At 41.2% G+C, this 20973-nt stretch overlaps 1 protein-coding gene across 1 annotated transcript in view; it reads left to right on the forward strand.

The window, feature by feature from the left end:
- Positions 1–20973, forward strand: part of SORCS3 (sortilin related VPS10 domain containing receptor 3) — a 209817-nt gene that overhangs the window by 46441 nt on the left and 142403 nt on the right. Inside the window, exon 3 of the mRNA XM_026851516.1 lies at positions 4186–4285. Within this exon, the coding sequence (XP_026707317.1) occupies positions 4186–4285 (100 nt within the window). The remainder of the gene's footprint in view (positions 1–4185; positions 4286–20973) is intronic.

Here is a 20973-nt window from a genome sequence, read left to right on the forward strand (position 1 = left end):
AGCAGAGTAGCTGAGACTGCAAACAAACAAAACCTCCTTTCTCTGCCTGACAGAGGTGGAAACCATCCAAGAGGGTGGACTCCTCTAAAAGCTGTTCTCTCTGCCTCTTCACTCCTCTACTTCATATCCCTGGGATGAGCAAGTCTTACCATAATATTAAAGTCTGCTGGCTCTCAGACCTGTTTGTTGGATTCACGGGGAAGCTCAGGCTTAGACCTACAGGAACATGATGGATTTTGTTAGCTCTCGGTGCACTGAGTTATGACCAGGTTTGGCAGAGAGAAGCTTCTCTGCCTGGGTGTGCCCCCTGACCCCTGCTCCATGGGACAACACTTGCAGCAATAGTAAAAAACACATCACAGCCCATCAGGGGAGGGCAGTGGAATCAAGCAGGTGATTTTTGTTCACAACTACTTATAATGAATACGATTTTGAGAGAATTTGCAGTCTCCTAATAAATTACATTATAAATCTTGTTTTTCCAAAAAGAATATGTAGAATTTAGTGCCACAGCCTGTTCAGGGAAAGCCCACGTTTATTTGGTTATATGAATACGACACTTGTGTTGCCCTGGATCAAGTCTGTCTTCATGTTAACCGCGACTAGCAAAGAGATTCTTCCTCATGGCTGGTAGGGAATGCTAACTATAAAATGCAAAAAGCTGAATTGGAGTAGACAAAGGTCCATTCAAGAGTGGATTGCCCCTTGAGTTTTATTGCTTTTCACTGTGCAGCCTTTCTGGGGGTACTGCCAGCAGCTTGGTTTGCAGGATAGAAGGGACAATGAAATGCTGCAAGATCAATGTATACGGACACATGGAACAAAATCCATAGACTGAGCTTTACAGGCTTTGTATATACAGCCCGAGTCCATTCTGCATTGTAACAGTGTCTGTGCTACCAGCAGTGTAATGAGGTGCAACAATTTGTTTTATGAAAGCATTGTTAATAACACTTTTATGCATACATGTGTGCATGTGTGTGATTAGAAGCAATCTGCAAATATCAACTTGAGGCTGAAGACAGTGACAGCCTTCCTAGATGGCACTCTGGTGATGGCTTCAATGGAGCAACCCAGAGGAGAGCCAGCTAGGCATCATCAGTTGGCTGTAAAAGGCTCAACCAAAGTTAAAGCAGGCATTTGGGGTGTGACTCATGGAAAGGTCTTTTGTATCACTGAGTCTTTTGCCATTTTGATATAACTGGAACCTTCCTTGCCCTCGACTTCTTTAATAATATGCTTTGAAGTGGATCCTGTTCTGATCTGAGGAATGGAAGAAAACATGGTATCCAGTCTGCTTGTAGTGTCAGGCAACTGTAAGGACATGTGGGCTAGTTCACCTGCAGTTAGAAGTCTTTGACTGCAAAGATAAGTAATTAGTAAAGGAGAAGGGTTCAAGTTAAGATTAAAAGCTGAGCCAGAACAGTTCTCTTCCACCTGTGGGTCACATGTCATCAGATGTTCAGGCTCGGGTTGCTAAGATCAGGCAGCCAACTTTTTAAAAATGTAAATACTTGTCTTCAAAATAGGCAGTTTGGTGGTAGTTTAGCAGGTTTGAGTATCAAGCCACACACTAGATGATTACAGAAGCTGAAATGGCTAATTGTAGGTGCCTACTTTTGAAAAAATGAGCCATTACCTATGCAAGCTTTCAGCTTCTTCATCTCTAGAATAGAGATAATATTTCCCACTATGACCCTTGAGACTTCGTTAGTTTAAGTGGATTAACATGAGACAAAAGCTTCAGATTCTTTGGATGGGAAAGTGCTATGGAAATACGGTATATTATTGTGATATCCTTTGAGATGTTTCTGTGAAGCCAGTGGTGACTGTCATGATAATAAAGGAAGTCTTAGAGCAGCTAAGGAAATAATGATCCCACTTCCTTTCTAGCTGTTCTTTGAAAGGGCAAATGCAATGAGTGATAATGGTTTAATGAGAAAAAGTCATTAGGGCATCCAGCCTGCATCTTTAGAAGTGCAAAGCATTCTGGGAGATCTGAAAATGACTTGGAGAACAAAACCAAAGTAGCTCTGTCAGAATATTAAACTGTGATTTGTATTCTCTTTGAATGCTGATTGAAACCAGTGATCTCTTTCCCTGGCTGGTGGCTGGTACATGTGTAGCCACAAATGTGGCTTGTTCAGAGCTTCACTGCTGTTGGAAGGGTGAGATCAAGGGATTACTTTAGTGCTTGCCCTCTGTGTGTTACCCTCTGCTTAGAGTTTAGCATTACTTGAGGATTCCTGACCTATTGAATTTGCATGTATAGGAGGCCTCCTGTAGTGGAATTAATTGAACTGCTTCAGTTTCAAGCTTGGCTGGAGGGGCAAAGTTGCTAGGTTTTTTGTGTGGCATTGATACGTAGCAAGACAAACTTCAGATTCTTTGGATGGGAAAGTGCTATGGAAATTATGAAAATACAGTATATTATTGTAGTATCCTTTGGGATGTCTCTGTGAAACCCAGTGAGTATCAATACTATGCATTAGTGCAAAAGGGTATTAAGTGTAAACAGAGCTAGTATTAGCTCTATTTTAGTATTAAAGAGATAAACCAGAACACAAGGAAGTTGTTTAAGATTTGAAGCACCCCTGATTGCTCAGTGTTCAAAGGAGGAAAGTTGGCTCAACCTTTAAGGAAAGAACTAGTTTGCAAAACATTTAGGAATTGTGCATGAAAGATGCACAGAAGAGAGTATGTGGGAGCCACACCAGTGATAAAACAAGCTTTTGACTTCATGGTTCCTACTACTTGGAAGCCTGAAACAGCTGTCTGGTTTTGCAGCGTGGCGGTTTCGGTGTCGTTCTGGACTCCACTAGCATCAGGGAAACCAGTGGAGTTGGGTGCAAATTCTGGCATCTCTCAGTTTCTGCAGCCACTTGAGAGGGATCCTTGAGCCGCTGGGCTCAGTGGCACTGTTCACTGTGATGCCAGAAGGGTGACGGGCCATTTCTCTGCCAAACAGACAAGGAGCAGAGGGTTGGTCTCAGGCAGAACCACGAAGTTGCAGCTGCTGGAGGCTTGCTGAAATTAGGAAATCGGAAAATTACTGGAGCTAGTTACTGGGAAAGGCACTGAATTACTATCTGTTCTCTAATCATCTTTTAGTAAAAAGTGTGATTATAGAGGAGGGCAGGGGCCATAAATTTTCATTTTAATAACATCATTGGTATGTCCAGGTAGGCTTGTCTTTCCTTGTCCACCTGATAAGGTTTGTGTTTGCTCTGTCCATATGATAGAAGATGTGTAGCATCAGGAGCCAGGCTCTCCCCACTGTTTGGATGGGGTGGGTGGGATTTTCATGCAGGTTGTGACACCCCTCCTAAAGCAAGCTGGTGCTGACCACACTTCAGGTGTGGGATCCTGTACTAGGTAGCTGTTGATTTGTTCTGGTAGGAAAAATCTTGTTTGTTAGGAAGAGCAGAGTACAAAACCAGTAGAGAAACACGCAGGGCAAAGAGAGGTTTCAAACATGCCCACAAATGAGGAGGAGGAAGCTACAGAAAACCCTCTGTGACGAAGCAGCCCTTTTCCCCAGTCACGAATGGGTAATGCCACCCCCAGATCATCTGCTCCTCCGGGTGGGATTTGCTAGTGTAGGGGCCTGAATCTGTCTCTGTAACTCAGAAAAATTAAATGCTTGGCACAAAGTAGGATGGGGGTGACTGAGGACTCAAGATGCCAGTTTAGGTACGTTTTTATCTAGACATGAGTTCAGCTGTTACAATTCTGAGCCACATTTGGATCTCCATCTCCAAGTCGAAAATCAGCCTACTTAAATAAAACTGTTGTTGATGGCTTTAATTTGGATTTTTCTGTTGAATTTGTCTGAAAAGCGAATTTGTGCTAAGTGTGCTGCTGAGATCAGAGTCCTCTCACGTAGATATCATTTGCAATCCCACGCTGGCACATGAGAGCAGAGCCTGCCCCCAAAGTCCCATCTTCACAAGTGCACCACAGCTCCCCAGGTGCATAGGATTAATTGATGCAGAGACAGATCCTGCCCCAAAAGGTTCGATTTTTCTTCTCTTTTCTGCTGGCTACCCTGAATGAAACACAAAAACTCTAGTTTTAAGGGTAATCGTGCTCAAGCTGTATTTTTGAGTATCTATTCACACAGTCATTTCCTTCTCCTGAGCTCTAATAACCACATAAACTCTTCTTGTCTCCTCTTCTCTCCAGGTCAACAGACTATGGCACTACCTATGAAAAGCTAAATGACAAAGTAGGCCTGAAGACTGTGCTGAGCTACCTTTATGTCAGTCCCACTAACAAGAGGAAGGTAAGAGAGAGCCATCAAGCTGGTAGCTATAGAAACAAAATTACAGCATTCTGTTCATTCTGATCCTAAAGTGAATTCTGTTGGTAATTCACAAGAGTTTGAATTTGCTGTGTAAATTGCACTAGTGCAATTCTATGGAATCCAGTAGAATTATGCCTGGTTTTGTTATAAGGATGGAGTCCTTAATCTCCTGCTGAATGTGTTAGAGAAATAAAAGTGTTGCTTTTATTTGCTTCTGACAGTTACACCTTTAAAGAAGTTGAACTCACGCCTGTTTCTGGGACTCTAGCTTAAACTGGCTTTGGCTAGCACACCTCTCTGCCTTCTCTGTCTCCTTAGAAGTACTGAGTAAAAGGCATTTATTTCTGCATTTGACTGTTTTCCCCTTCATGCTTTCTCTAGCTAGAAGTTGAAGATGTAAATGACATTTCCATTGGTTACATCATGTAAGGGGGTTGGAAGCAGAATATGCCTAGGAGAGTAGGTGGGAGACCTAAGATTTGATTTGAATGTGTAGGAGAGAAGATGAGGTCATAGCTTTCAAACCCCCTGCTCACGCTTCCCACGTGATGCAATTAGGGCTGCAGCTGGCTCACTGAGCGCAGCCCAGGAGTTACTCCTCGTTGCCTTTTTGGTTTAAAATTATTGCCTATGTTGATTCAAGGGAGGTAGTGGGACAAAGAGGCTTTCAGCTACCCACAGAAATCAATGTGGGAGGGCTGCAGTACATAGCTAATCTCTGGCACTGGAGTTGTGTTTGGATGGGGTGCAGCTCATTCGACTTGATCACTTCCAAACTGCCCATCTCCTGTCTCCAGTAGGTTTCCAAACTACTATTTTGCTACTTGTATTGTTCTTATTACTACTATTGTGTTTTCCACCACTGGTCAATCTACAGAGTTTTCAGGATTGATGATTATTTCAGTGTATGCAACCTTAAAGCAGTCATAGTTTTGATTACTATTGGCAACAATATGTGTGTCGGGATGTATGGAGGAGAGGAAGAATGCAGTAGGCAGGGGTCAGCTGATATTTTTTTCTGATGCAGAAGCTGAATTATTGTGAAAATTACCATGAGTTCTTTTTTTTCTGAGGAAAATGGAATGAAGGTGTTTTGTAATAAGCTCTCCTGGCCTTCACAGCCCTCCTTTATCCAATATGGTAGGCACTGAAGAGTTAATTCTTCTTCATTCTGTTTCCAGAGCAACTCTGCCCACCTAAAATCAGAGGCAATATGCTCAGTTACAAATCCTACATCACTGGTGTAAAGTTTCCCTCACAAATTGGAGTACTAGGATGTGTGATTATCTTCTAGCAATTTCTTAAGCTCTCGAGTTTTGCAGATTAGCAGTCTTCTCTCTTTTATGAATAACACCTACATTTCATCGTATAGCACCATGCAGACCTATCTTTACCTGTTATTTTCTTATTTCAGATCATAATTGTTAAATTTTTTTTTGGTCTTATGTCTTAACGAAGTTTTTTCTGGACCTATCTGTCTCCCTCTTCTCCTTTCTTCTGAAAAATTTTTGAAATGGAGAGGCAAGCTGTAAGGAAAACCCACAGAAAACCAGCTTCAGTGCTGGCTGCTGTGGGAACAACTTAATTTCGTTCTTTCTGCCTCTGCTAAATATATGGGCACTGTTACTGTGCATGATTAAACAGATGGTTTGGCTGAACCTGGTGCTGACTCTAACCATCAAAGAATTGCAAACATCCATGCAGCATTTGGAAAGTGCTGGGAGAAGGTGTCACTGGATTGGAGCACCTGGGGTTTGTCAGATTCAGTATCAGGTTTATTGTCCACCTAGCCCTTTACAGATTCACAAAGTTGTGCACCACAAAAAATGCACTTGGGTTGTAATCTTCTCCAAGTCTCTCTTGGTGAATATTGTTACGGTGACCCGCAGAGTAAGCATCATGGTTTTGCTGAGCTCCTGAGGACAACCAGCAATAATGAGTCACAAAGCAGTAGGTGGGGTGAATCAGCTGCACCCCGGTAGAGAAAGTCCAGATCCCTTGTGTTTCCCCTGTAACATCACAAGTGCTGACTACTTGAACACAATGCAGTATCTCTTGTGACCCTCAAATATAGGTCTATGTTTGAGACAATAAGCAGGGAGGAAGATACCAAAAGGAACACATGTGCCCGGGGCCTGTGTGCACACAGTGAATTGTGCAGACCCTGTCCGGGTATGATATTTTCGCCTGGGTGTGTGCAGCTCCTGTTGATTTTTGATGGGTTTGCCCACTGTTGCTAGCCTTGACTGCTCATTAGTGCTTAGAGGATTAGCAGTTACTTGGAGGAGGGGAAAAGCTTTCCATACATTCATTCCTAATTGATTTACTAGTGAGAAGGATAATTACCTCTCAGCTACCCTGCAGAACTACAGTGGGAATTACCTGTCAAATTTCTCTGAAGACCCAAAACGCCTCTCTTCAGCTGTTAAATAGGAATTATGCATTCAACCAAATGCCAGTTATATAAACATCACTTACCTGAATTGTGGCATAACCCTAGGCTCAATTATAAGGCAAGAGGATTTAAACACTGGCTTTTTCCTTTCTTCTTTTAAAAGAAAATATTTTTGTTTCTAATTTCTTTTTTGAAAATTTTTGGTGGGAATATTGTAAGTTTTCTGGCAGCTTCTGCTGTATTTCTCTTCTCAGTGCTGTGCTAGGTCATGGTGGGACACTAATTTCTCAGTACCAACATCTCTGTTTACTGCAATATAGGGGATCAGATGGGTTGTGGCTACAATCCATGGTCTGGGAACCTGTGTCATTTCCTTTCTCTCATGGTCCCAAGAAAGCCACACCCGATGCATGCCTTACCCACCTGAATTATGGCACTTCAACACTTATAAAGTTTATTCCTTTCTGGGCAAAAAATTGAACTTAATGTAGGAATGAATTGGTGAAATTATGGAAGATGTGCTACACGTGGAAGTCAGACTTGATGACCTAATGGCTCTTTAAGCCTTCAAGTATTTAATTCTATTTTTCTATTTAGGTTTTATTCTGCTCCCAACAAAATTAATGTCTGAGCATCTGCTATATAACATTGATGGTAAAAGCAAGTCCCCAGTTAGCTTTATGTATCGTTGGCCTTCCTCTTTTTGGGTTATATATTTACTCCATTTTATTTTATGTTCTTTTTAGGCTTCCTTCTAAGCTTGCTCCTGTGGGCATCTCCCATCCCTAACTGGAGAGCCCCATCAGGGTATTGAATATTATACCTCTTTGTATTTGGTGCCCTGACAAGTATTGAAATGTCTTTCCTGACACAGCAGACTGGAAAATGCTGGAGCAGCCTGGAATCAGCTGGTCCCTCCGTCCTGCCCTTTGCTCCTCAGTGGAAGACATCAGTCACTAGTGTTTATCAGTGGGCAAAATGGAGAGATCATGTATTTGTGCCTGAAGAAGAAAGAGGCAGCAAAGAGGGGAAGAGGTGAAGAAACAAAATCTCTGTGGTTATCATGGTGATAAATCCAGGGCAGCCTTGGTTCTCCCTGGGCACCTCTTGGTTGTGCTGGTGTTTGGCGCTTAGAGGTCAGATTTAGTCTATGGGTGTTCCTTGGTTTCACACACTGCCACTGGGAGATACCACCCCTCTGTATGCACAGAGTTAACCAAGGCACAGAGCTGAGGTGGTTTTGGCTGTGTCCCCACATGGTATTGGTCAGAGACAGGTCCGGGTAACAGACCGCCTGCTTCCAGCTGCTGCCCCAACCTGCTGATAGCTGGTTTTGGAGCTGAGATATGGGGTGTCCATTTTCTAGAAATCACAAGAAGATATTTGGAAAATGCACTTGCCATTGTGTAATTTGAGGCTTGCAGTTATAATTAAGTCAATAAAACAATGTGCAGGTACCAAAGGAAGTTGTGGAGAGTACTTTTTCCCAGCTATGACTCCTCTTGCCTCTCAAGTATCATTGCTAGAGATCAGGGCCACCTTGGTGATCTGAGAGCACCCATCATTTGAAATGAGACCACCCTGGAGTGCTGACATCAGGAAACAGTCAAGCAGGCTGCAGCCCACTGTGAAAATGTAGCTTCTGGCTGCACCATAGCTGAAATGCTTCCTCTGTGAGCCAGGACAACTTCATCTTCCTGTGGAGCAGTCATACTGCTAATTCCCCTCTTCTAAGAACTAACAAGCTCAGGGTTTCACAACACTTTGCAACTGTGCATACAGCCTCTGCTGCTGGGAGCTGATACTGCCAGACTTGCATTTGCTCTCCTGCAGATGCTTGGGCTGTTTCTTCTTTTACTTGCACACTGAGGACTCATATTTGGATCAGGAAAATCTGCATTGAGTTCTCATTAATACTGTGAAATTCCAGGTGATTATTAGACCTTGCAGTCAGACAACTCTGAAGTCCTGGGGACTGTGGCTTGCTTAAGAGTTACTGTTTTGAGCCCTGGTGAGAAGCCAAGTGCCTGCAGTTTTGACACTTCTGCTACCATGAAGATGCTCTAATAGGCAGAGTGTATTCTAGGGCACATCTTCCCCTTCAGTGCATCTGCCTACCTGGTTGTTTGCCTGAGAGACCACATGAGAAGCATCTGCTTTGCCCAGTTGACACATAGGTTGCAACAAGCCTGATAATTCTGTGGTGAACTTCAGAAAGGAGAAACTTTCTTATTTTTTTAGCAGCACCCCTTCTTTACAGATGAATGGGATTCAAGGGCAGATGGTTAAGTACTCTGAAAAGCTGAGACTTGCAAAATGCATAGCTTTGGCTTTTCTACCCTATAGCCTCTTCCCTGTCTTTAGGGATGTGACAAAAGGCTGCTTATTCTCTGCTGGGCAGAGATCTCAGTTCCCTGCTGACCTTTAATTTAATGCTCTATTTTGGGCATTAGTTACATTTTACTAGAGGCAGATTTTCGCAGCAGTCTGGGAATTAGAATTGTTTATTTCTTCCAAAGCACTAAGCTTTTTTTTCTATTTTAATAAGAGAACATTTCTCTTGACTTTTAAAATTCCCATTTTCTTTCTATCTTTTTTTTTTTTTTTTTTCTTTTTGGATGCTGAAAAAATTCTGTTAGAAAATTGGATAATTTCAAAAAAATTAAGCCTGGGATTCTTTGTTTCACTGCCCGCACTCCAAAATGGAATGGCTTGGTGCTGAAGTGATGCAAGTCCCTATTTTCTAGCATGGGTTGGTCTACTGGGTAGATCCCCTATACCAACAGCATTTGCGTTCTTCTTGGTTGTCAGTAACAGGATTCATTTTAGAATTGATGTCTCAGGGGGATGCAAAATCTTTCCAAAGGGTGCAGAAAGAAGATGAGATTGGAAGTTCCATATATCTGAAACACAGTTCCTTTCAGGCACTGAGGTGCCATTTTGAATCTCAAAGAGTTGTTGTTGAACCATAGATTTCATGAGTTATTTTTCCATGAAATGTTCTGTGAAGAGGGCATATTCTTGGTGAAGGTGTTGTTAGTTGAAAACCCAATATTCACTATGAAACTTTTATCTCTACCCTTGGGATTCCTGTGGAGGTTGAGAGGATGGAGTTAAAAAGCATTTAAAAGAAAAAAAAAATGAGGAAAAAGAAAGAGAATGACAACTCTGACAAAACCAAACCAAACAGCACTTGTCTGTATATAGTATTGCTCAGATGAGATCTGGATAAATGGGAGGCCCTGATTGCATTTAAGATCTAGGGTGACAGTTCTGATGAAATACCTTCCTTCATGAATTTGCTTTGCAATTCAATTGGATGCAGTCGTCTTTAGCTTTTCTCCTGCCCTGTTACTATTGTTGTTGTGGGTGATAACTTGAAGAATTAAAAGGTCTGTAGTCTTTTATGCTGACTCTCTGCACAGAAAGATCATCCAGGGGCAGTGATTGAAATTATGATTCCCCCCATTTTTCCCTTATACCAGAACTGAAACATTAGAAATTTTATTTATAGAGAGACCTTCTAGCTAAGGGATTTGAACAGTAGTTGCAAACAGCATAAAGCAGAAGTAAAGTTATGGTGCTCAGTTAAAGAGCGTTGAGAAAATGGTTTTGCAGACTAGTTTCCCAGTTGTCACAGAGTCTAAAAGGAGGGGCAGTCCAAATCACTGAAGCTATAAAAGCCAAAGGCATGCTGCACCTCAATCCTAGTGATGCCTCTGTACTTGGCCCATTAGAATGAGAAATGTGGAGAGTCAGAAGCTCTGAAAACTAAAACTAATTAGATTTGTTTGTTTCTGTGTAGCTTCTTGGGGTTGAAGCACAGCAGCTGTTTATGAGCTGGCAGAGAGCAATGCTGCGTTGCAGTTCAGGTTAATGAAGGAAGAAGTTAATTGTGACTGTAATATTAAAATTGCAGAGGAATGCATCTACCTAACTGGAAACTAGCTAGCACATTGGGAGTGACACCTCCTCTTACGGAAGTTGGAGATTCTAAATGAGTGCAAGTCGCTTTGACCTCGTCTTTATGTCTTTTTGCTCACTTTAAGAGTAACTGAGAGCAAACCCTGTTATTTGAGCCTCAGGGCAAAACCATGGTCCAAACTGATTTTGGTTTTCCCTTAATTAGCTCATTTGATCCCAAAGGGAATTCCACAGCATTTTGTTTTCTCCTTACTCATCGAATGTGTGGTAGGCTGATGAAGCAGAGGTTCCAGCATGCACCTCATGCTTGCTAACCCAGCCTGAACTGAGCTGCCATCCTTTGCCACAGGTCCCATTAGTCACCTACTGCTTTTTCCCGAGATTGCATCCCAAGCCGTTGGTGAGGAAGTGACCTCTGGATTGTCATAAAGCCATTTGGCAGATGGAATGTTTCTTTGGACACTTTCTTTATTACGCTGACACTGTGGTAAACAGCATGTGCTGCAAGCTGGCACTTGATGATGTGATCTTGGAGAATGTATTTCTAACACAAAGGCAGCGGGCCTGAGTTAGAGCCATGGGGCAGGAGTGATAGAACTAGTTGTTTCTACTGTCTTTTATCCCTAATCTTTCCCTTCAGCCCAATGAAATAGTTACTAAATAGCTCTTGGTTTTTCAGCTGCCATTAGCAGGGCCTATATTACCTGAGCTGTAAATGCAGTTGTAATAATCTCTTCATGCACCCCTTCTCTGGACCTGTTGAGCTGCCTATGATGTTTCTATACTTCTCAGCACTCTAAATACCATGCCACCCAGTCCAGAGCCTATGTGGGCAGAACCTGCCTACTGCTGAACAGGAAAGGCTCTAAACCACAGAATTTTTCTGCTCTGGTTATATCAGTGGATTGTACAAACGTGACTGTGATCTTGTTAACGTAGCAGTGTATTCTTTCTCATAAATACACTACAGGGACAGTCACTGTCAGTCTCCAGAACTGACAATTTAAATAGAGGAATAAAATGTGAATGAAGAAGTAATATTTTTCTTCACTTACTGAAGAAGCAAAGATTATTTCCTCAAGGTCACCCACAGTATCCATGGGCAAAGTCAGAGGATATGTGACATGATGTGTTTTATGTACAAGGTGTGCAGTCTGAGCTGTAGTGCATGGAATTCTCTCTACTTGTCCAATTAATTCAGCCTGAAGTTGTCACCTGAGAAAAGAGAGATTTTTTGTATATGTTTGCAGAACCATGACCTCAAACTGTGTGAAAGAAATCTCTTGAGTTACAGATGTGTTGTAATACTTGAAGAAGAGGTCTTTAGGAACGTCTCCTTTTGAAGGGATTTTTATTGTCTCTTTTGAACTCAGAAAAGTCATGTTTTCACAGTAGGTTTCTCTGACCTTTCCTGTGTAAGTCATCCAGCATCAGGAAATGATATTTTGTAGTTTATTAGTGTTTTAAACATGGTTCAAGATCAATGAATGGAAGTTGCTGAGATGTAAAGGCAAAACATGAGTGTTATTAGAATACTCTTAAAATATAGAGTCTTTTTCAGTATGCCCAAATAGGTTTGTTTTATTGTGGGTCTTTTTGTTGGTTGTTTGAGGGTTTTTTTATTAAATTATTATTTTTATTACTATATTTGAGGATTGTGCCTCCTTTTGGATCTTTGTAGTCAAGGGGCTCCTGTGAGAGAGTGCTCTGCCCTGCTGCAGCCTGGGAGTGTGGGACTTGCCGTGTCAGATGCCCCACTGGGACCTGACCTGACCTGTAGGCTCTTGTACTTAAAGAAGGAATGAACTTCTGTTTGTTTCTTTGCAGGTTTTAATTTTACTACTTCTGACTTGACATAAATCCTAGAGATAAATGGAGGTCATACAGCATCTGTGGTCTGGAGTATGACCATTTGTCAGCTTAGACAGCACAGAATTCGGACCCAAGCTTATGAAAGATCCCCAGTAGAATTTTTCCCATTTCTTAAACAGGGAAAATGGGATGGTTGTACTCCAGGGAAGGCTGTCCCTTGGTATACAAGAACATGAAAACTGTAGATTCCTGGGGCTTTTCCAGTTAATTCTCTGAAAAAGCAGATGCATTAGATAACAAACAAACAAAAACCCCCAAACCTCACTGAATCTCATCCACTGCTCATCAGCTATTTCTAAAAATAAACATAATTGAGATAATTAACAAAACGCTGACATATGGCATTATTTAATGGGGGTGGAGGGGAGGGGGTTAGAAGAGAGATGGGTATCTGTTTCTGTTTATAGCTATCTTAAAGATACTACGTTAAAAGTCATCATTTCAGTGTTCCTGAAGAAAAAATAGTTTGTATATTATGAAACTCAAGAATTAGGGTTGCCTGTGTATGCCTTTATGCATCTGCATATCCTCTCTTTGTACTTACGTATTCCAAGAGCTGTTACTTGCATTCCTCATAGCTTTCTGAACTCATTTAATATGTATTTGGTTAGTGCTGAGGTAAGTAGTTAAAGCTAATGGAAACCTAATGCAGGATTTAGTTAATAAACAGAGGGAATAAAATGAGGGCTAAGTTGGCTGTATGAAAAAAGTTCTGTTAAATAAATGTTGTTTTAGCCTTCACAGATATTGCAAGTCTGATAAAACTAAGCATGTAGACACAAGATGTATAATAAGAAAAAAAAAAAAAAAGCAGTAAGATACCTGCTATGTCATTTATCCACCAAGGACTAGAATTCTCATCCTGAGATCCCAGCTTAGGTGCTGCCTGGGTCTTTGGGAAAAAAATTGTCCACTCGAATGAAAGCAGGCACAAATTTTAGGAAAAGAAGCCAGAATTCATATTCTTTGGACTTATTTACCATGCACAATTCCCTGAGGTTGCTTTGTGTACAGGAACTGAATGGATGAGTAGTGTTTGTTTGGCATTGTTTGGATGGTAAATGTAGGTATCTACCATTTTAAACATACAATTCACAGCCTTGTCATCATAAAAAACCCCTAAAATTGGTTGGAGGGTATCACTGCTCTTCATTGTCTACTGGAATGGCTGGAGATTGAAATGTGAGATGGAAAGATGAGAGAAACTCAAGATAGTATGTCAGCTTTGTTTTTATAGGACTTGCAAATAATGTTTGGAGAAAAAAGACCAGTGATCAGGTACAAGTCAGCTTAGCAGGATACTGGTGCATATCTATGACAGAGCTGCCTTGTCTTGGCTTCCTAGAAGTCAGTCCATCTCTCCTGTTCCCTTTGCCTGCTTCACCTTGTATTGCTAGTCAGGGCCCTACAGAGCCTTAGGGATGGTATGAGGTCCTAAAGAGAAAAGATGGGGTAAAATTGGAAAGGTCACATCCACATTTAGATGTAGACTTTTCAGAGTTAGCTGTCAGTATTTAATAAAGAAGTAGTTTGCTCCAATTTAGCTGGCAAGTGTTAAGGGACAGATCAGAAGTTATAATATCCACTGAAATAAAGCTTCAATTTTGTCACTTAGCCTGGCCATTGCTTTTATGAAGTGGGCAGAGTGGACCTGTGTGAGCTTTCAGAGTGCTCTGCCTTGGTTATAGGGACAAAGAGGGACTGTCAGGATGCATCACCTTGTAAGGGGCCACTTGTACCTAACACCCAGCCTGTCGGCAGGGCAGACACAGCTGCAGGCCCTGATTCAGGGCATGTTTATGAGAATTCCTTCCTTTCTACACCCCCCCTACCTCTCTATGAAACATGGCCATCTCCTTCACTGCTGCAGCTCCAATAATATATTAATTTATGAAGTATGAAAAATGAGGTAGTTTTGAATTAACGAGGAGGGCAATGGTGCTTCACAGACAGCAGGATAATCAATCAATAATAACTAGTCAGCATGTCCTGTTATTAAAAAGGAGAAAAATAATGGAATGGGTGGAGAACGCCTCTTGGAAACGGGGCAGGTGGATCTTTCTGAAGGCTGACCTTGATCTTTAGTGGTAAGAACTGGTTCACAAGAACACAGTTATTTTTCTTTGAGGAAAATCATTCCCCCCCACAAAGCTCAACCTCCAAACCCATGGCAAAATGTCTTTTTAGTTCATTCTTTTCTGAAGTGAAGAACAGAGAAAGTCAGCATTACTTATTGAGTGAATTCTCATTTTTAATAGATTAGTAGTCTGCAGGGTACATGTTGGCCACTGTCATAAGTTTCTGCCATGTATGCACATCTGCCTCTTCTAGTGTAAATGCAGTAGCTCTAGTTGCAGCTCTGATGTGATTATTTCTGTGTAAAATGCTTTATCCCAAGCAGCACTGTGAATCCTGCGAGCCCTTGCATAGCTGTGTTAGGAGCACTTTTTCTTTGGCATGGAGCTTGGCTGGACTAGATCTTAGAGAAACATTCCAGCACATCTCAGAGTGCTTGAGGCTTCTTTTTGCACTAGCTAGAGTTCATTGCTCTTGACCCTACCCATCCTAAAGTGCTTTCTTCATTGTATCCAGACAGACATTGCTGGACTGTGAATGTAATGATAGGGATTTTCTAGTGGTGCACAGATGCAGTTAGAGGAAACTCAGGCTGTAGTTTTCTTGCAAATCTAGGGAATCAACACTTAGCCCACTCCTTATGAGGAGAGATTGGTGTTGCCTTTTGCAGTGGGCCCCAAGATACTTTAATTCTCTGTTGCAACAAATCAGGTTGTCCTTTTTCTGACAAAGAAGCATATCTGACATCTTTTGCCTCCCTTGGAGCCATTCCATGGCAAGCCAATGTGATCCTTAAAAATGACTGCAAAAAAGCAACAAAACTTATGAAGCAGCTGTATTTGGAGACTTAATTGTCAGTGGAGTAAAGGCAGTGACCATAGTGCTCAGGACCTGGAAATGGGTGGAAAGATGGAGTCAGTTTGGCAATTTTCTGACTTTTGCCAGTTGATTCCTAAACCAGAGTGTCAGGGTTGTGCTGCAGATAAAACCTTTGTCCTGTCTTCCCTTTCCTCTTAGACTAGTTTTTCAGGACACTGCAGTGACCAGGGCTTATGTATGTGCATGGGAGGATACAGAAAGAAAAGTATGTGATTTTCCCAACATTGCGAGGTATCAGTGACCCCGTTGGAACAGGACATAGTAGTTATGGTTCGCAGTCAGTAGGGCAGTCATTCACCTTCTCAGTGTGCGATTGCAAACAAGACTTCTACAATAAACCTGTGAGGACTGTATCATTGGGAGCTAATTTTGCAAATGCAATGGAAAATGTCAGACAGTGAGCTGGTAGTTATGAATCAGGTTCTGGGGTCCTGAACTTTCATATATATTAGTATCTCTGGCCCCTGAGTTAACATGTGGTACTTGAAACCACGGCTGATAGCTTAGAGTTGAGTGCTACTGTGCAGAGCACTGCAATGCCATCGTGTTTTGTAACTTTAACCTTTAATGTTTGGGGGCCTTAGCCTTCCATCCAGAAAATGGATAAAGCTTACCTTATCTCTTGGCTTCCACCAGTGGACATTAGGGGCAGAAGTACATTAGGGACAGTGAAGGACATGAGTAATATATACCAGGTAAGTAAATTGAGATCATTAGCATCTGGATGTAAACATTGATAAAGCTGACGGTTGTCTACGTTCTCTCTGCAATCTGACTAAAAAGCAGAAAAAGAAAATGTGTAAGCAGTGGAGAAGCAATGATGCATTTAAAATTGTATTCAGGTTTAATGGTCTCAAGGGAGATACATAATAAAATTTTCAGTTTTCTAAAGAGTCATGAAACACTCTACTGTCCTCAAATCGACTGCTCTATATGGACTGCAAAAGTTTACCCCATGAGTAACTATCCATGCGTGTCTCTGTTTTCTGTAATGGGGCAACTACTGTGAGTAAACTTATTCCCGCATGTAAAGTGTTCTCCCAAGTGAGACCTATAATCAGAGGAATGTTTTTATATAAATGATGTTCTCAGTTCCAGCAGCTGTGGTGCACACAACCTCTCCTTACTGATAACATTATTTTCTATAACTATTTCTGCTTACACGATAAGTTACCATAATGGTGAAAATTACTTTGTAGTTCTATGGAGAATAGCACAACCATGCATTTACTCAAATAACATATAATTATAACAGTGAATGCTGCTTTTCTCTTTCGGTGCACACAGTTTGGGATCAGAGCTGTTTGGTGCCACTAGGAAAAGCTGGTGACCACAAAACAATGTGTCAGGTGTTGCAGCACTCAGGAATTTCCTGTGTAGAATCCAGAAGAGTAAAAGGGCATCATGCAGAACCAACTAGACCAGAGCAAAGCATAATATAGATCAGAAGCTTTACATTTCTCTTCTCCTGTTTTGCTGTCTATTTTTCCTGTGGAAGCCCTGGTTGTTGCCTAAGGTCACCAGCCAAGGGCCCTTCTAGTTTAGGCCCAGTCACAGAAGTGCTGGTCAAACTGGTTATATACAAAACACCCATAAGTGGTGATGCTTATAACCCATTTGGCAGGTTGTAGAGGGGAACTATGCATGAACATGGTGTGATATGGAAAAGCCTTTGGCAAAATAGCTGAACAACAGGCAGCACTGAATTGGCTGCAGGAAGGTGGGATTACTGTGGCAGAGGACTTTGCTCTGATGATCTGTGTGGAGCTGGAGAGTGTGCAGCTGTAATGAGTATAATGAGATGGAGTAACCTTAGGTAAACTCTGCCTTGCTGTGACAATGAAAAGGTTTTACAACCAAGCATGTGGATGTTGCCAGTCAGTCACTCTGCCAGGTCAAACACATGCTTTTTTGGATGGCTTCCATCCCCGCTGACACCTGAAATTTAACAAGCAAATGCTTGTTGTGCCTTGTAATTAAAAGTGGAAAGTACATGTGTTCAGTGCCAAAAAGACAAGAGAAAGCAGGGAGACATGTTGTTGTGACCTGCTTAGCAATAAAACAAAGATGAGATATTCTGCTTTGTTGGGTCTAGTATGATGACTTATTCCACTCCCATGCATGCGAATTGGATCCAGCCTGGGATTTGGCATTGTGGGCACATTAGGATGGCAGCCTTAGAGTATGTGAGTTCTCTTCCCAGCTCTGATTTTGCCTAAGCCTTACAGCCATGATGTATTTTCATTTCCCACTTGCCAAAGAAGATGGCAGCGTGGTTTTCCTTGAAGGGGCACTTGCTCTGTATCCAATTTAGCTTTGATTTGCTCCTGATCCTCAGGGCATCCTGCAAGGTGCATCTGTGCTTTTGTGTAGCTGCTGGAGGTGGTAATTAAATGAAGTTCTCTCTCCATAGGGAACGGGGTGTGTGAGCTTGGAATTCTGTGAGGTGTTTTGTTTTGGTATGGCAACTTATGTCATGTAGGGCTGCAATGCCAAGAGCCTGTTTTAATTTTGTACAAATCTGAACAATTAATTGTAATTGTAATCTGGATATAATTAGAAAAGAAAAATACTAGAGGTCAGAAAGATTAACCAGAGTTATTCACTGTAATCAAGCATGATGGGCTGATGCGCATCTCCTTAGAGAAGGCAAGGTGGTGCCAGTCCTCATTTGACTATCTTTTACTAATCTGTTTTCTCAGAGTTAATCATGTAAGTACTAGGATGATATCTCTCTGGATTTTCAGACAGGAGGATGATAGATAATTTTTCTTTTCCCACCAAACTGCTTTATCTCAGACCTTCTCCAGACTCTTTCTGGCATCTTTATCCTTTTTAATTTTTGCGAGAAGCAAATGAAAGAATTACTGAGATGCTGGCATTTTAAATGTGTACCTGTACATGACTGATCCAACTGTATGTAGCACATGCTGGAACTATATATTCCAATTGTATGTTGAATGTCTGAGTGTAATACTAGTATCTCATGCATGTAGTTTATTTATCCTCACGGGCTAGACTTATTCTTCTTTGGACTACTGGTTCCAAGTTCTACTGAGATGAGGCACATATTTGGTTGGTTATGGCTAAAAGTTTTATTTCTGACAGTGCCAGGATTCTGCTGAGGGGATTTTCAAGTTAGTAATGAACCTGAGGCTTGTGTGCTTGATCCTGGTAGGGAGGGTGTACTCTCTGCACAGCAGACTTATGCTTGCATCATTTCTGATTGACAAAATGGTCTTGATATCTATGCAGAATATTATTGTGGTACAACTTAAAAAATTTATGATGAAACTTGCTCTCAATTTTGAAGATGGGCTGTCTAAATATGTATAACAAGGGGACAGAAGAATAATTACGTACTGCATTTCAGAAGAGGCTTTGATGTTAATAAAACCAAACAAGGATTCCAGTGATGCCCTCTTCTGTGTTGCAGTATCACCAGAAGACCCTGCTGGTTTAGGTTAAAAAAAAAGTTTTCATTTTATAGGTTATTACTTTCTAACTTATAGTAGTCCTCTTCTTTCATGTACCCTCTATAAAATACAAAATGTTCTACAAAACGTAGGACCTGCATGTAACCTGAACAGTATGTTGTGCTCTCATTATTCTCTATTAGTGCTGGAAAGATGAGGAACCCACAGATGGGCTCCCCTGGCTTTAGTGCTAGCGACCTATGCTGTCTTCTCAAACCAATTTACTGGAGTACACAGATGCAGTCTCTAGCACAGCTGGAGGAGGTTCCTCGCAGGAGTTGGATGCTTATAGAAATTGTCATTGACATCTGGAAAGTTCAGTGACAAGCAGTGGGATTCTGCAGAGTAGAGATTGGTTTGTAATTACAGAGAAGTCCTAATGGGAAGGAAGTTCTGGAGAGAGGTTAGCATGAAGTGCTTGAAAGGTCTTGAGAGCACTATTTGTTTCTATGGTCACAGTACATATAATGGACACCCAATGCAAAAGTGTCAGGAAACTATTTCATTGCTCAGTTTCTATGGGTGTCTGATTCATTTTTCATTATCCAATAATAAATACAGTAGTGAAAGTCACCTTTAACACTTAAAGATTGCTTGGATTTTATGGGATTGTATTGAAGTGAGTGCCAAGGTATAAAAACCTTATGGTTGAGGTACTTTTATAACACATGCTTCATAAACCCTTATAAAGTGAGTGCAGTGTGCTTCATCCTTTAAGGTTACAGTGTTATGGTTCTGAGATATGGTGATCTGGTGCTATATTCGTCAATTAAATCTGTTATTAATGTTAGATTTCAGGCAATTAGAAGTGAAGTTACAAGAAGTTGAAACGGGGTAGGTCCAGGCAATTTACCTCTCATGGAAGCTCAGTGCATCTTCATTGCTTGACTGATGCTCACAGATTATCCATAACATTAAGGAAGACTTTGAGCCATGTGAAGCAAGAAGGAGCCCCAAATTTGGTCTGTTCTGTAATAGAGGGGATTACAAAAAGTTTTCCTTTTGGGACACAAATTAGTAATTACGTGGAAGCTGTTGCCCTCTTCATGACTGTCTTGTTTGGCTTCCCAGAGAGCTGATGTCCCTCTCGTCATGGCTACTGATCACTAAATAATGGGGTTGGTTGCTTTATTTGTATGTAAATAAATAGATTTTTTTCTAGAGCAGATTTTTATCACTGCTATCTCCCATTTTTTCCTGACTGATATGCTGGTCTTGGTATCTGGAAAGTAGAGGTTGGCTTCCTTTTCCCCTGATTATTGCAGGAGTCAGTATCTACAGGGCAGTGAGCAGCTATCAAGCCATTTGTGAACATCTTCTGTAAAAGTTTGTGTAAAGTTAAGGTGTGCTTTCTAAATCAGTGCAAATTATGCAAAGATATTTTTTTAGCTTAATGCTGGTTTATATGAGTGTTACTTTTACTGGTAGGTAGACAATTAGGACACCAGTACATTTTTGTCTCAGAGGGGTGTGGGCTGATTTTTAAACTGAAGATTTTTAATTGAACTGACATGAGGAAAGAAGAAAAACGATTTCCTTTGCAATGAGTTACATCTGTCCTCCGTGGGACTGGCACAGAAGGGCTTCAGGTATACTGTGTCACTGTATTTGAAGAGCTTAAGGTGGTGTATACATCTTTGAGGGCATACTTTAGTCTGCAGGGCAAGTAAATCGCAATAATGATTTAGGAGAGAGGAAGAATGGGAGTGGAATGTATAACCAGTGAGAAATTTCAGATGGTCAAACATTTAATCTAAATGCTTCAGCAGTAAAAAATGATTTTTCCCATAAGAGATTTCCAAACTATTCACATTGAACATACTTGTGATAAACTGATGTTTTGAAGGAAGAAAATAATTTTTGTATCTATAAGCCTTTAAATGTCATTTGATTATGTTTTTTCAGTTTCAAAGGAGGAAAGGACATCCTAAGTCCAAACAAAACAAAAATCCTCCATTTCCATTGACATTTCAACATAAATTGTTGAAACTTTTTTTTTGTTTTTTAAACTCAAAGCTAATATGGAACTTGGTTGGGAAGTAGGT

This window comes from Athene cunicularia (genome assembly GCF_003259725.1).
Source record: "Athene cunicularia isolate RWA chromosome 6 unlocalized genomic scaffold, athCun1 chr6_part1, whole genome shotgun sequence".
In the NCBI taxonomy this organism is placed as follows: domain Eukaryota; kingdom Metazoa; phylum Chordata; class Aves; order Strigiformes; family Strigidae; genus Athene; species Athene cunicularia.